This window comes from Marmota flaviventris, chromosome 2 (genome assembly GCF_047511675.1).
Source record: "Marmota flaviventris isolate mMarFla1 chromosome 2, mMarFla1.hap1, whole genome shotgun sequence".
Taxonomy (NCBI): Eukaryota; Metazoa; Chordata; class Mammalia; order Rodentia; family Sciuridae; genus Marmota; species Marmota flaviventris.
This window is the reverse complement of record NC_092499.1, coordinates 162,223,406-162,239,122: the sequence shown is the minus strand read 5'-3', so window position 1 is coordinate 162,239,122 and position 15,717 is coordinate 162,223,406. Positions and strand designations below refer to the sequence as shown.

The following is a 15,717-nucleotide window of genomic DNA, read 5'->3' as shown; positions in this document are numbered from 1 at the left end:
GAGTTCAAGGTTGTTGTTAGGGCTGAATTGTTTCAGCCCAAAATACATGGTGAAGCTCTAAACCCTAGTACCTCACAATGTAACTGTATTTAAAGACTGGACCTATAATAAGTTAAAATTAATTGACTAAGATGATTAAGTTGAAATGAGGCCATTAGGGTGAGCCCTAATCCAGAGTGACTGTAGCCATTATAAGAGGTGATTAGGATACACAGAAGGAGACTGGGATGCAGACACACAGAGCAGGTCACGTGAGGACATGAGGAGGTAGCCATCTGCAGGCCAAGGAGAAGCCGCCTCAGGAGAAACCAACCATGCCAACGTCTTGATCTTGGACTTCTAGCCTCCAGATCAGTGAGCAAATGAATTTCTGATGTTTAAGCCATACAGTCTATGGTATTTTGTTATGGCAGTCTGAGCAGATTAATACAATTTACTTTTTGTTTACTGCTACTGTTTAATCCTGTAAATTTCCAATGTGTGCCTGCTAAGTTTGAAGCAGAGCCATAGAAGTTGGCTCAGAGAATGATGAAGAGATGCAGTCCAGGGCCAGCTCCTGCTCTTCTTTTCTGTTATGGACGTGTTGGCAGCAAGAGGGAGAAACCAATACTGCCTAACTCAAATGATGATGAGCACTATGCCAGATATAAAAGCAGATGCCATAAAAGTACAGAAGAAAGCAATATTTATCCTGAGAAGCAAGGGAGAGGAGAGAAGGGGTGATCAATGGGCCTCGAGGTAGATTCTGACAGAAGCACAGAAAGGCAAAAGTATCCCTAGTGACAAAGCAACACCAGCAAAAGCTAAGGGACTCCAAGAAATCCAATTCCCTACTGCACTCAGCAACCAGCATGTCACCCAGCAGGTTGAGATGAAGAGAGAACCATGACAGGACTGCTCAGATGAAACTGAACAGGAGACACCTGCCTTTAAGATCCAACAAGGGAACATGAACTTCAGAAAATGAAGATTAATGAAAATGAGGAAGGTGGATTACAGGGACAGAAAGGGAGGAGATGTCGAGCACAGTAAGAGAACTCTCCCTCATTACCTATTGGCCTAGGACCTGCCTCTTTAAGTAAAATACATGTTCTGCTGTCAACTACTTTCAAAATAATGCTGAAGATTTTATCATCTCTTACCCTGCTAACTTGGATATAACAAAGAGGTTGCCATCCACCATGATTTCCAAGCTGGGAACCAAGGTATATGACATTTATAGATGAATGATACAGCTCAGTGAATCAGAAAGGAAATAGCCTAAGATCCATGTTCTGAGTTCCATAGATCAAAGCTCAGGTTCCAGCTTCTATCATCATGTTGCTCTGCTAAAACAGTCAGCACCTTTTGTCAGAGCACACATGCACCTAGAGGTCTGTCACTGTCCCTCCACCCTCATGCAACAATATTTTGGATTTTACTTATCTAGAACAAGAGAAACCACAGATTGGATGTAGAAAGAAGGGAACAAAAATACTCCTGACTTGAGCACCTAAGTGCTAAGGATACAGTGATGTCCAGGCAAATTTAAGGGACTTTCAAGAGTAATTCAGATTTAAGGGTGTCTTCACCCAACACACTGAGCTTAGACTCCTCCCCCTACATGGGGGGAGGGAAGATCCCTATGTTTCTAAAGCTACTGCAAATGATACATGTTAAATCTCAAGACTTATAAAAACAGGCAATGTAAATATACAATAAAGATCATTGCCACTGATTTGAGATGAATTTCATGCAGTACTCTGTATTATGATGAAACACAGCAGAAATACAGGAGAGGATTACACAAGCCAAACAGATATATACCCATGGAATTGCAATCAATTCCAAAGAAAGTTTTCAATGAAAACATTCAAATTCTCCTCTTCTTCACTCCAGCCTGCATGTACAGTCTTCCAATAAGAGATGAAGACAACCCTTAAAGTACCAAAGGTGAGCAGAAACGACTATAGATTTAAAGCACAAATACCAGCAGAGAAATCTAAAACAGGCTTGCAAGGTCGAGAGAAGGAAAAAATCAAGAAATAGCATTTGCCTTCCTCCTAACCTTTCACACCTAACATGTATCATATTTTTCCTTCTCATCTGAAAAAATCTTTTTAAAAATAAATATAATTAGATTTAGGAAAAATTGGGTTGGAATTAAAGGAAGATTTAGCTTCTGGCCCAGAATCACCTTATAAGGAAAAAAAAAAAAAAAAGCCTAAGAAAAAGTTCAGAGGTTTCACCATTGTGACTTTCAAAATAAAATTTTGCAGGGCCATTATAAAACCCAGTATATTACTACAGTAAATGGGAATGTAGTTCAGTGGTAGAGCACTTGCCTAGCTTGTGCAAGGCCCTGGGTTTGAGCTCTAGCAACACACACACACACACACAGAAAAAAGAAAGAAAACCCTATAGTGTCAAAGGAGACACTGAAGCAGCAGCAGCAGATCAAGCTTATATCTTTCAATTTATTGCTACAGTGCTTCTGGTGTTACTGGGCACTGCATACAACAGTGACTTTTCAAATAGCTGACTAGTGATAATTTCTTTCTTCCTTAAATGGAGATATTATTCCTCCCTCCTTGGCAAATTTTCTGGGGAAAAATACATTATACAATGAAAGTTCAAAGAACTGGGGCTTCAGGAGCTACAACACAATCTCTTAAGAGTAGATGTAACATCAAAAAAATATTGTACCTCTTTAAAAGTGTTTATTCCATACATATCTATTCTGAAATGTGAGTGAAGTCTTTGTTTGGTTTCATGCACTAAAATCTCTCAACAAACCTGGGCTAAGGTGTAAATCAGTAAATCAGAGGACTTTCCTAACACAGGCAAGGCCCAAAAGCCCAGGGTTGATGTCCAGGGCCATGTACATATATATATATGTATGTGTATATATATATATATATATATATATATATATATATATATATATATATATATATATATATATATATACACATATATATATAAATACATACATATAATCTGAAAAAGGAAATGTTGCAGAAGTACAGTATACATCTTCTGTACAAAATAGTACAACATTCTTATCATAATAAGGAGAAAGAAGGAAATTTGAATGTGAAAATTCTTACTTGGTACAGTGCTTCCTGAAACTGATAAGAAAATTACCAGGATCATCACAACCTGCTACCATTTGAAATTTGGACACAACCTCTGACCTCATGAAAAACACTCTTATTATCCCCGATTCCCAAGATCTTTATGAAGTATAATGCTGGCTCTGCTCTTTGAGACAGTTGTTAGATACAGACAGAACTTAATTTCTAATCCAGACTGTCAAAAGTCTGCCTCCATGAACCAGTGATTGGATGCGCCATTTTGAGGTGATGGGGATCCAAGTTAGGGTTCTGCCCAGACAGTCAGTTAAGCCTCATCTATCTAGACTTGTCAACATTAGATAAAGGTTTAACTCTTGAGATAGTCCTACTTCAACAGACCTCAAAACAAAGAAACAAATGAACAAAAAACTCAGATTCAATAGCCTCTGAACTGCCTTCCCTTGTGCTAAAGTCAGGCAGATGCCATCAGTGCACAAAATTTTAACCTGAACTTCAAACCTGGTGTTACTGGCCCTCAATACGTGTCAGAGATTTTATACCCAAGCCGGCAAAAATACAAAAACATAAAGAAACTAGTATTTTGAAGCACCAACCATGAAAAATGGAGGCCTCTAAGAATTTTCACAGTAAGTCCTGCCAGAAATGCATACCATCACACAGTCTAGTCCTTGAGACACATGAAAAACATTTTGATAAGACATTACTAGTTTAGAAATTTCTGAAATTTAGTCATGACACACGCAAACATACTCTACAATGTTGTCAAGGAAAGTATATTTTTAATTTAATATATTGACTTTGGCAAAAGCAGAAAAACAATGTGAATGCCCCTAAAGAATAAAAAGAGTCAAGTAAAAGTAAATATCTTAAATATCAACATAATCTGTGCATGTTAAAACATACAGCTTTAATGTCTAATAAACTACTTACTTTCCCAATTCTTCAAAATCAACCAGTCAAACATAGTCACTAATTGGCTCCACTGACTTTACCCTAAGCAAAACACAAAACTGCCAGGTATGAAAAGGGGGGTAAAAAAAAAAGGTTTACATACTTAAGCCAACACAGTAAGACTAAAACACCTTTTTATAGTCCTTACTTTCAAAATATTTTGGGTTTCATTCCACTTATTGGTCCATTCCTTGGTCAATTCTTGAACCTAAAAAGAAAGTGGTTATTTTTAATAATTAATAAGATTTTCTTATAGAAAGCTTCCAAATTCTTAGAACTTATGCAAAGATAAAGTATTATTTTTTAAATGAGCTAGCAATTTCTACAAAAGCTATATCACCAAATATAAGTCAAACAAGCTGATCTCATCCTACAACCTACATTTTGGCAAAGGAAAAAACTGACAGAAATTGTCAATCAAGTTGCCTAGAATTTTACAACAGTCTTTCCTGGCACATTAACTAAAGCTGTTTCTGTGGATTATTAACCAAAATCACAAGTTCAAGGATGACAATGTCCCATTAAATGGGTTAATTTTTCCTGACTATACTTTGGGTCCTAAGAAATAGTGATTTACTTTTCTTTCTAATTAGATGTAGTGATTAAATCACCTTGGATGTTGCATTTTCTTTTAGGAGATAATGTGCTTTTGTAGCTAATTAATGGGGTTTAAAAATCTCATTCTATCTTATAAAAAAAAAGGTGGTACTTTAATTGACTCTATTAGTGAAAGAAAAGATCTTTTGATAAAAAGCAGCTTCTTTCCACTCTGCTATATCTTTGGGAAGAAAACATTCCCATTGTTGATCATGGAGAAATTGTTTTTCAAAATTAGTGGACATTTCCTACTAGTTCCAGAAAAAATTTCAGATGATCCTAATGATTAATTCATTAGGAAGGAAAAAGTGATACCTGAATTGAGTGGAGGAGGAAAAAAAAATGAATAAAAAATGTGTTCTGTGAATAGGAATAGACCTAGGATAAAAGAGAGCCTTCGGAAAGGGGAGTCATCCTCTTAGGACCTCTTCCTTTCTGTGCCAGTGTCACTCCTGCCTCCCCTCCTTTCTCCCAGAGGCAGACACCTCACTACATAAACCTCCTGGTCTTCCCTCCAGTGAGCCACCCCACTTAACCAGGACACATGGACCCATAAAATACATCTGCCTTCACTCTCACTGCTAAAACAAGTGAGGGTGTAAGCAGACATGAAGTACTACTTGGAAAGGGCATTCCTGTCAGCAAACTTAAGGAAAGAAAATATGGTGCTAACAAGAACTGGAGGATCAAGAGTGATGGTTTATCCAAGAAGAAAACCAAACCTCACCCACCTACACTCAATCATTCAGAGGCCATTCATTTTACTCCTCAGTTTACCTCAAGTAAGACTGTGGGGGTTACATTTTTTTAAATAATGTTTCTTCTTTTACTAGTTATTGGTGACAAACTCTACCGTCTTCTTGGTGAAAAACAAAAGAAACAGAAGTGGAAGAATCTTTCTAGTTTCACTTTTTGCTCATCCCTAAAGCTATGAAAAGGCAATGTTGATTTGTCTGATCCTTCACTGATACCAACCCCAGATTCACAACAGTAATAAAAACCATGAAGATTTTAGGGTATTTTGTTTTGGAAAAAAAAAAAAAAAAAAACTTTCAGAGAGGAATATTCTTGGTATCCTCTTCCTACAGAAAAGGAATAGCCTGATACGTTGAGTTTACTAATTTATACTAACCAGAGTTTCTCACTGGCAATTAACCTGAGAACACAAAGCATTCAAAACAAATGATTCTGCATTTCACCAACAGATATATTCTCACTGCAGAAAAGCAAACCAATCAATCCTTTCCAAATTCAATCAAGTAATTCTAGCCTTAAAAAAAAAAAAGTTTTAAAAGATGGCTTGGAATTATCTTTTCATTATATTTAAATCAAATAGTCACTTAAAACATTAATAAAAAATGCAAATGTGTGATATCACCACTAACAATGTGATCAGGTGATGAGATTTATAGCCAAGCAGATGGCAAACAATTAAAAAAGGTCAGCAAAAAACTCGACAAAGGCTTCAAAAATGTTACGAACAACATAGGCAGTCATTTCTGTCACAGCATGTGTAATGCATTCAAATTAAAATGTTTATTGTTTTCTATTAGCTTACCAGGTATTCTAGAAACTATAATTGAGAGACAATTTAAGACTCTATCCAGACATTTCATAGCATTCAAAATTAGAACCTGAAGCACTAAAATACACATTTTCATGAGAAAAATAGGGATTAAAAAATAATGTTTTTACTACCGCTATTATCAGCTTATTAACCAACATAATTACCCAGGGAAGTGTCAACAAGTTTCTAAGTACAACCCAATTTATATCTTCCATATTGTGTATTCTTGGGTTTTTACCAACAGAATCCAATTATTTTTCTCAGTCTGTTTTAATCATTCAGCACTAGGAAGAAAATCCATTCCAAAGATTGTTCTTAATGTCTGTTTCTCTTTTCCCAGAGGGTGTTATTTTTTAAAACAACAACAACAACAACAAAAAAGCATAGAACAAGGTCAGCCATGAAACTGGTTTCCAAAAAGCACCAGCCCACAAGTGTTGGCTGCAGCCTGCCTCGTCCCCTGAGAGCTGCTCTCTCTTCTGGTCACTCACTGCAACGCTTCAACTCTCAGCCAGCTTAATTAAACATGTGCTGGACATCCAGTGGAAACAAAGTAAAGAAATGACCAAAGCAAAGCAGTGCCCATTGTGAAGTTGAGAAGACCACTGCTGTTTCATCTATTTCATGAATGTTGAGCTCCGCCTCCCTCCACCAGGGACTCCTGCCTGTTCAGATGGCCTGAGTGGTCTTACTGCTTTGTCAGGAAGGCCAGCATGTGCACTTAATCTCAGTTGACCATCATGTGCCACAGAAATCCTATTTACTAAATCACAGAGAAAAGTATGCAATACATAAAAATGCAACTATTGTGCATCTTTAAAAATGATCACAGGATTGGGGTTGGGGAAATACAGTGTAATGAAGAAGGAAAGTAAGTACTAGAAAGCATGGACTTAAAAAATATAGCATAAGTTATCACTTACTCTTGCTTCATTCTGCTGAAGTTTTTCCTCCATACTTAAAGCTGTAGGGGAGTCTAAGAGGGCAATCTAAAATTTAAACCACAAAAGACATCAGCAGTTAATAAACAGCAGTAACATACTAGAAGAATTATTCCAAGAATATAGTAAATGATCAAAAACTTCCACAAAAAAACATGAGATATTAGTAAAAAGTGATGCCATACCTCCTCCTCAAAAAAAAAAAAAAAAAGTGTCATTTACCACCAAAACTCTAATCCAGGGGATACATATCTCATAATAACCAAAGTCATGGCACCCTGGAAAATGTGTATTTGCAATACAAAGCAAAAGTGCAACAGAGACATTTTACCAAAATAAAATACAATCTAAATTCCTAGATTTTAAGGATTTGTCTGTTTGAAAATGCAAAATACAAAATTCAAAAAGAAAGATGCCAAAGTTTTGTTCAACCACAAGCTCCTGAGGTCCATGCATGTTGAAATATGCGATAAAAACTTATTTATTTTCACTGCTAAATAGTATTCAATGTATGCCATGGCTACACTACAGTCTCTAGCCATTTCCTTATCTGTGTTGCAGAAGTGTGAAGATTGACAATGAGAATGATAAACACCAAAATCAGGTAAGAACTGGGGAGGGACGGACAGACAGACAGGAGAGAAAAACAGAAGCAGGCTGGGGCTTCATCTGAGCTCCCAACATGTCAGCTGTGACCTGAGTATTAGGAACACAGAGCTCCCTATCCTATATATCTTCCTCACTTCTTAAAATGTGACAGGAAGAAAACAGAAAGGGAGTTTCCTGCCCCACCCATCCACAATCTCTTTTCTCAATTTAGTATAAACACCTACTGTTTATTCTGGTTATATGAAAGCCTGTATTTGTTGTGTTTGTTTATTACAGGGATTGAACCTAGGGGCACTTAACCACTGAGCCATATCCCCAGCCTGCTTTTATTTTTATTTTGAGACACTGTCTGGCTAAGTTGCTTAGGGTCTTGCTAAGTTGCTGAGGCTGGCTTTGAAATTTCGATCCTCCTACCTCAGCCTCCTGAGTCACTAGGATTACAGATATGTGCCATTATACCCAGCATTTTTTAACAATTCCAATTCCATTGTATAGTTTTCTATTGTATGGACATTCTATAACTTAAGTAAATTCAGTTTTTTCTAATCTTTTGCTTTATCAGCAATGCTCTACAATAACTACCTTATACCAACCACCTAAGGTATATGTGGTTGTACCACCACAAGAAATTCCTAGAAAAGGGAATCTGTGAGTCATCTATATGTATGATTTTTTGGGGGGGTGGGAGGGATACTAGGGATTGAACTCAGGGGTGCTTTACCACTGAGCCCTTTTTATTTTTTGAGACATGGTATCACTAAATTACTGAGGCTGGCCTTGAACTTGGGGTTCTCTTGCTTCAGCCTCCTCAGTCATGTGCCAACAGGCCTGGCTATATGAATCTTCAATTGGGAAGCTCTCCTCTTCAGAGTCTCCAGCATGGTTTTCATGACTATTTACTTTTCAATTTCTATTCAAACAAACGAAAACACCCACAAGGGGCTGGGGATGTGGCTCAAGCAGTAGCGCACTCGCCTGGTATGCGCGGGGCGCTGGGTTGGATCCTCAGCACCACATAAAAATAAAATAAAAAGATGTTGTGTCCCCGAAAACTAAAAAATAAATATTAAAAATTCTCTCTCTTAAAAAAAAAAATAAACACCCAAAAGGAGGCCTCAGTTAACAAGACTACTGTGGGCCACACTTGGCATCTGTGTACTCAACAGAAAGCAGAACCGGCCAGCAGGGGAGCCTAGGTGTTGATCTTGGTGAGCTAGATCCTTAAGATCCTTAAGCGCTACAGAGCTATCCAGCAGCAGTTATCTTTGACCCTCTGAACTACTTGCTCACATGTGAGGGATGGTCATTTCACATGGACATGTGTGGGGCCCACAGTGGTTTAAAAATCATGCACCACAGGACCCAGCATTCCTTGGTACATCCTCCAGGGTCCTGGCAAGGGACACACCCAGTTACAGGAGTCACTGCCCCCAGGGAAATCTAAAGCTATGATTTCTCAGCTGGCATTATATGTTATTCTAATCCTGAAAAAATTCCCTAACATGGGGTCTTTATAATTAGAGATATTCCCATATTATAAAGCTAGGATCCCACTTTAATCAGATTGACAGAGAATGAGGCCAGAAAGTTAACCTATTAGTCAAATTCGTCCTCCAAATTTGAATGAAACAGAAGCTTTATTATAATGTTACTACAAAGTGTCAGTTGCACCTAGCAGGTTGTCTTACACACAGAAGGTACTTCATTAAATACTTTTCATTTAAGAAATGAATTAAAATTATTACCAAGCCTGTTTTGTTTATATAGGGTTGACATTTTTTAAAAAAATTAGCCCTTTATAATATGGCAAATTTTGCAGAATCCACCATTGGACTTTTTTATCTATAACTAAAGCTGAAACATTACTAATTCATTATCAGCTTAGTAGATAATCACTAACTGAGTAATATGCCTCAAAGGCTATTATGACCAAAAGCTCTTTTAGAAAATATGTATTTCCAATTTTTTTACAAATTTTGAAGCATGTATAAAGGAAGACCTACTTAAGTTCTTTCAAAAGAAAACTAACAAACATAAACCACTGTCAATTCTTCTATGCAAGGTGTCTATGTTCAGGATTAAATAATATTTAGATTAAATTCATGTGTTATTAAACTGAGAGTGATGTTATCTCAAAAATACAGCAATATTGCCTCCCTCAACAGCATAATTAAGCACCTCTTGCCTCCCACTCTTGCCAATACACTATACAATCAACTGCACTATTGTATTTTGAACATATGTTTTGTAGGTTCAGGAAACCATTGGAAACTTTTTTTTTCCTGTTAATTGTGCTCACATTCTTTCTTAAATTTTCTATTAGGTTGTGGTTGTTTTTATTCTTTTCTAGATGTTCATTTCATAATAAGGAAATCAGTCTTATGTTGAATGAGCTGAAACATTTTTTCCTGGTTTGCATCACACGGATTAGAGGAAATCTTCATGCTATTATGTACATATACATCTTCACTTACTTTTGTCTACCTGAGCTCTCACAGCATGAGAAGAGTTCAAACTTTCTGTGGCAAATATGTGTCACTGTTTCCTGTTATTTCCAATAGTTTCATTGTTTTTTTCCTTTATGAAAGTTGACATCATATATCATTTTATTTGAGAACTTGTCATGACAAAGTGATCTTTTTTTAAGCTCATATATTCTCTTTCCTCATTGCTTTCTTTCTCCTTGAATTAACTGGTAGGCCCTTGCCTGTATTTTATTCCATTCTATTCTATTCTACTCTATTCTATTCAGCCACTGGGGATCCCAGGGGTGTTTTATCACTAAGCCACATCCCAATCCCTTTTTACTTTTTATTTGAGACAGGGTTTCACTAAATTTTTTAGGGCCTCACTAAGTTGCTGAGGCTGGCTTTAAACTTGTGATCCTCCTACCTCAGCCTCCTAAATCACTGGGATTACAGGCATGTGCTACCACACCCAGCCCTTTGCCTGTTCTTATACCAACAGATAACTGAGTTCTGCTTTGTAACCCTATCTCAGATGTATCAATCTTAAAAGTTCTACATAATGATACTTCTATTATTTAAAATTTATCATTGGCTCCAGCTACAAAAATGAGCAATTTGTTGTTCTTCCATCTTCTCTTTCCCACCAACTTTTTGCTGTTTAACTTTTGTTGTTTATTTCATTGTTATACTGTTTAATTTACTTGTCTCCAAATATATACAAGAGAGATGAGGGAGTCAAGAGACATTCTGTCTCTGCCAAATTCAAAGCAGAAATACGTGAAAATATGTATTAATGTAATAAAAGAGAACAAAAACTTCATAAAAAAAAAGGATATCCCAATATCCACTTTCATTACTAATCATCTGAGAAGTGCAAAGGTAAAATCATTCTGTGACACTGGTATATATCTATCAAAATGGTTGCAATGAAAAATGACAATAACAAATGTTGGCAAGATCTATAGCAATTAAAACTGCCATTTTCATACACTTATGGTGGAGAATAAATTAGCATAAACATTTTAAAAAACTGTTTGGCAGTTTCTACGTAACTACTAAAACTGAACATACGTACACCTTCTAGTGTAGTAGGTGATGCAAATACAATACATCCAGAACATATTATTTTATAAAATTATACTTTTAAAACTGATACATGACATTTGCAATAGCGAATACGCAAAATTATTAGAAGCAGAAACTAATTTTTATTTAGCTGTGCTTAAATAAATAACCATAGAACAGAATTTTGATTTCAGTGATATTCTGAAATATTGAACCATAGTAGTAGCACTTGAAATAGAATACTGTACAAATAGAACAATGTCCTCAGAAAGATTCATAGAGATTTCTAATGAGTATTTAAGTACACCTGCTTATTTTTTTTAAATAATATAATTTAATTATTTTAGGGTAAGCCTGGATTGTCTCACAATAATTTATAGCTTCAGAGTATAATAAATAACTTTTAATTGGACTCCCATTTCCAATGTAATTTATATCAAAGAATTTATCTTCAATGTGATGTAAAATAGACCATTCCATCCATTCCATACTCAGCCTCAAAACAACAGTAACAAAAATACTCCCTCAAGTACATCAGTAGTTGGGGTAGGGCATGAAATGTAAGGCACCACTTCGGCATGTCAAAACCTCTCAAGACATTCCTTAGAAAATGTGTGAATGTTTTAAAAAATTAAACTTTTTCTGTTTGTTTAAAAGGATGATCTCTCCTTTTTTCCTTCATTCTCTTAAATGTTTAAGTATAAGAAGTTACACCTAGAATTTTTCAAATACTTCCTTGACATACAGTACTTTGATCCTATCAAATAATCTTTAAATGCTTACTTGAGAGGAATAATGCTTTTAAAACATTGAAAAGGGATCCCAGTAACAAAGTATATGTGGCTCAGGTTGTAAGTTTTTACATCACACGCAGCTGTACCATTGATTCTGACAACTTCCTTTCACACACGAAGCTCACATCACAAAGTAAAATGTGTGTGGAGATATTTTTAAGCACAATGAATGATTCCTATCTGGTTAATCAGGTGGGATAGGGCTGTCAGGTGTGTTTCAGGACACAGGAAGCTTGGTGAGCTTTTCCATCCTGGCAGTATTTTCATAAATCAAGCTGTGTATGGGATGTCAAGAGCTTCAAGTGCTATATGTTCCTATATGGAAAACACTGCTCTGGAGACCACTTTGCAGTTAAAGAAAAATATTTCTTTTAATGATGTACTGAAGACACACATTCAGGGGTTAAGAAAATGGGATGAAATGTATCTTTATTTTTAACTCCAATATAACTTGTTCTTGATTTTCTTTCAAGGGTGGCCTTTCTTCCCAGCAGTATCTAAGCCCACGTGAACTTAACTCACTATTCATCACAGAATGTAACTCTGTTTTTTTTTTTTTTTTTTTTGGTGGTTCAGGGGATTGAAGCCAGGCCATGTGCATGCAAGGCAAGCACTCTAACAACTGAGCTATGTCCCCAGCCCACAGAATGTAACTCTGTATGTGTGTGCTTTGCAGACTTTAAGAAAGTTTGCTATAAAAATAAAAAAGGGATAAGGCTTCTTCACTAGAAACCCAAAAGATCCTGAAGTGAGGTCATTTCAATAATCAATAAAGACCCCAGGGACAGCAATACAGCCAGGTGACAGGTATAATGTCACACGTGTCAATGAATCACTATATCCACCTCTGTGACGGGTGATAAGAAACAGAGATTCCAGAAAGGTGTTCAAACAAGTCTTTCATTCTGCTAAAATACATTTTAAGGTCATAAAATGCATGGGTAGAATTTTAAATATTACTCTAAGCATCTCAATTTCTTTCCACTAATGGAGATTATGCCGCTAATCCTATTGCATGCTAAATTTCCATCCATAATTGATAACTATTAGATAGTTAATCATTTCAGGTTTAGTGGATAAAATCTCACATATGAAGCACATAATGAATGCAAAGGCCAATAGGAGGTTGATGTAAAGGAGAGACTGGCTAACTCATTCGAAGCTTTACTTAGCACTTATTTACTCAAATCAATACTATGAGATAATTGTCTCATTAAGATCTAGAAATAGATGCCATTACTCAAAGAAAATTATCCATAAATCTCAGAAAAACCCAACCTGATTCCCTTGAGCAAGCAGTGTTTTCAGTCTGGCTATTTCAGCTCGCAGCTCACGGATGAGTTTGACGTTGGCATCCTCATTAATGGTAGGCTTGTTGATGATGTTTTTGGCTCTATTTGCATATCGAAGAGTACTTAAGGTTTCTCCATAATTGACATCAGCAGGTGAAATAGCTGTGAAGAATGAATTCAAAAAATAATTTATCTAGCACTCCATGTTTCATTTAACACAAAGTTGGTTTGTAATTTAAAAGTCAGATTAACCCCAGGTCATTGGATAGACTAAATATTCATTGCCATAGTAATGAATATTAAAAATTATCTAAGATTTTATAGGAAAGGGTGTTCACCACACCAAATTAAATGTCATTTTGCTCTTCTCAAGTCTAGAATCAGCCATCTAACCAACTTTAAAATAGGATGAGACACCCCAGCATAGTTAAGGCAGTGGAAAATATAAAAAGAGGATTTTAACACTCTTTGAACTTCTCAAAATTAAGCAGGAATTAAAACACTTTAAATATTTCTGGTCAAGCCAACCATCTGGAAAAATCTACTAGAGCATGATAATTTTTTAAATGATTCAATAGACTAGTTAATTCTTTCTTTCTGGAAACTTTGGTTAATCCCAACCCACCCCCACCAAACCTTAAAGTCAGGATGACTGTGAAATTCATGGAGTTATACACCCAGGTAAGATCCCTTGCCTCTGCAGTTAACGCTTGGCAATTGGTAGGGTAAGGGACATATGAAGGGGAAAGGAAGGAGAGAAAGAGGAAGGGGGAGAAGAAAATGACTATTCCCTCTTTCTACGTATTTTTCTCTATTCTGCTTCTTTCAGTTAATCAGACAAAATAAATAAGTTTCTTTATTGTTATCATTATTTGTTATATATATTGGAATTTTTCTCTCAATTTTCAATTTCAAATGTCGCATCTACTGCTTTAAATAGAAATACAAGGTTAGATTATTTTTTCCATTGTAAAAAATGATTTTCTTCTGTGAGTTAGTGAAGTTAAAAGTTTCTGCATTGTATTATAAGCAAAGAAAAACTAAGAGTTTCTGCATGATATCCCAACTTCTATAACATGGCCAGGCTACATAACAGTTAATACTATAAGATTACATATTAGATACAGTAAGTAAATTTCAAGATTGATAAACCATTACTTTTTTAAGATATAAAAGGTATTACACCCAAATGAGACATTTCCAACGTAAATATTTACAGTTCATTCACAGAAAATACTGAATGTTTAGAAAAACAACTGAAAACTCTTACTGGCAATCATGATGGTTTTAGAGTTTCCTCCAAGGCTATCTTTCAACAACCAAGTCAAAACAGAATCCCTGTAAGGCACAAAAACTTGCTTCTTTTTTACAAGAGAGTTTGCTGCATCCTGAGATAAATCAGCTAAAGGGAGGAAGGAAAGAAGGACAAAGAAAGGATAATTACTAAAATATTTTTCCTCTAATTTTGCTTCAAAAACCCTTGAGGATGTTGCCTCTGTTTGCAAGACAAACATAAAGCATAACTGCTTTGTACTAATACAGCACCACAAGGAAAAAGAGGCAAATGGTGAGCATAAACTTACCTAAGGCAGAAATGACGTTTCCCAGAGTCACGAGAGATTTGTTAATATTCCCCCCTTCTTTGAGCCTGACCCCAGTGGCACCAGTGGCATCTGCACGCTCGCTTCCGGCAAGATCAACTAAGTGGATCTTACTCACGGTTTCACATGGCATTTCAGAATCAAATTTTGCCTGTAGTCAAATATGAAAGTAAAATTGGAGAGATACAAAGGGGCCTGATGTTTGTGATACAAATTCTAATTATTTCCACTTCTCATTGCAACTTCTCAGGGTAGATCTTTTTTTCATTTTGTTGTCTTATTGGGATTACAAAAACTTCCCAAATCCAATTCCATATACAAGAAGTCTACCATATGTGATTCTTTAGCTTGCTGGAACCATCTCATTGCTCAAATCACTGTTATTCTCAACAGAGCCCCACTGAATCAGAGTGTGGCAGAATATGAAAGTAGGCCCATTCTCCTCTACAATCTGCAGCATGTCAAGCACAAAAGCTCCCCAAAATATGACAAATGTACACAATTATGTAAAAAATAATTTGATCATTATCTGATAAAACATTTTCACAATTTTTAATGTGAAATGTTAATACTATATCCCTTGTTTAATTTTACCAAAATTTAATCTTTCCAAAGACTTTTAATTTATGCTTTACATTATGAACCAAAAGTCAAAACTAAACTTTTGATAAAAATGTAAACCCCTTAAAAACTAGAGACAACCATAACCCTAACTAATCAGAAATCAGGAGAAAAACTAGTAAACTATTATAAAT

The 15,717-nt window shown here is 35.9% G+C and overlaps 1 protein-coding gene across 2 annotated transcripts in view; it reads right to left on the bottom strand.

The window, feature by feature from the left end:
* Positions 1-15,717, bottom strand: part of Kif16b (kinesin family member 16B) — a 300,714-nt gene that overhangs the window by 233,783 nt on the left and 51,214 nt on the right. For both annotated transcript variants that reach the window (XM_027921573.3, XM_071608712.1), the window contains exons 8-12: positions 14,945-15,113; positions 14,632-14,763; positions 13,348-13,523; positions 7,116-7,181; positions 4,177-4,236 (exon numbers count right to left, since the gene is read on the bottom strand). In XM_027921573.3, coding sequence (XP_027777374.1) covers positions 4,177-4,236; positions 7,116-7,181; positions 13,348-13,523; positions 14,632-14,763; positions 14,945-15,113 — 603 coding nt within the window. The remainder of the gene's footprint in view (positions 1-4,176; positions 4,237-7,115; positions 7,182-13,347; positions 13,524-14,631; positions 14,764-14,944; positions 15,114-15,717) is intronic.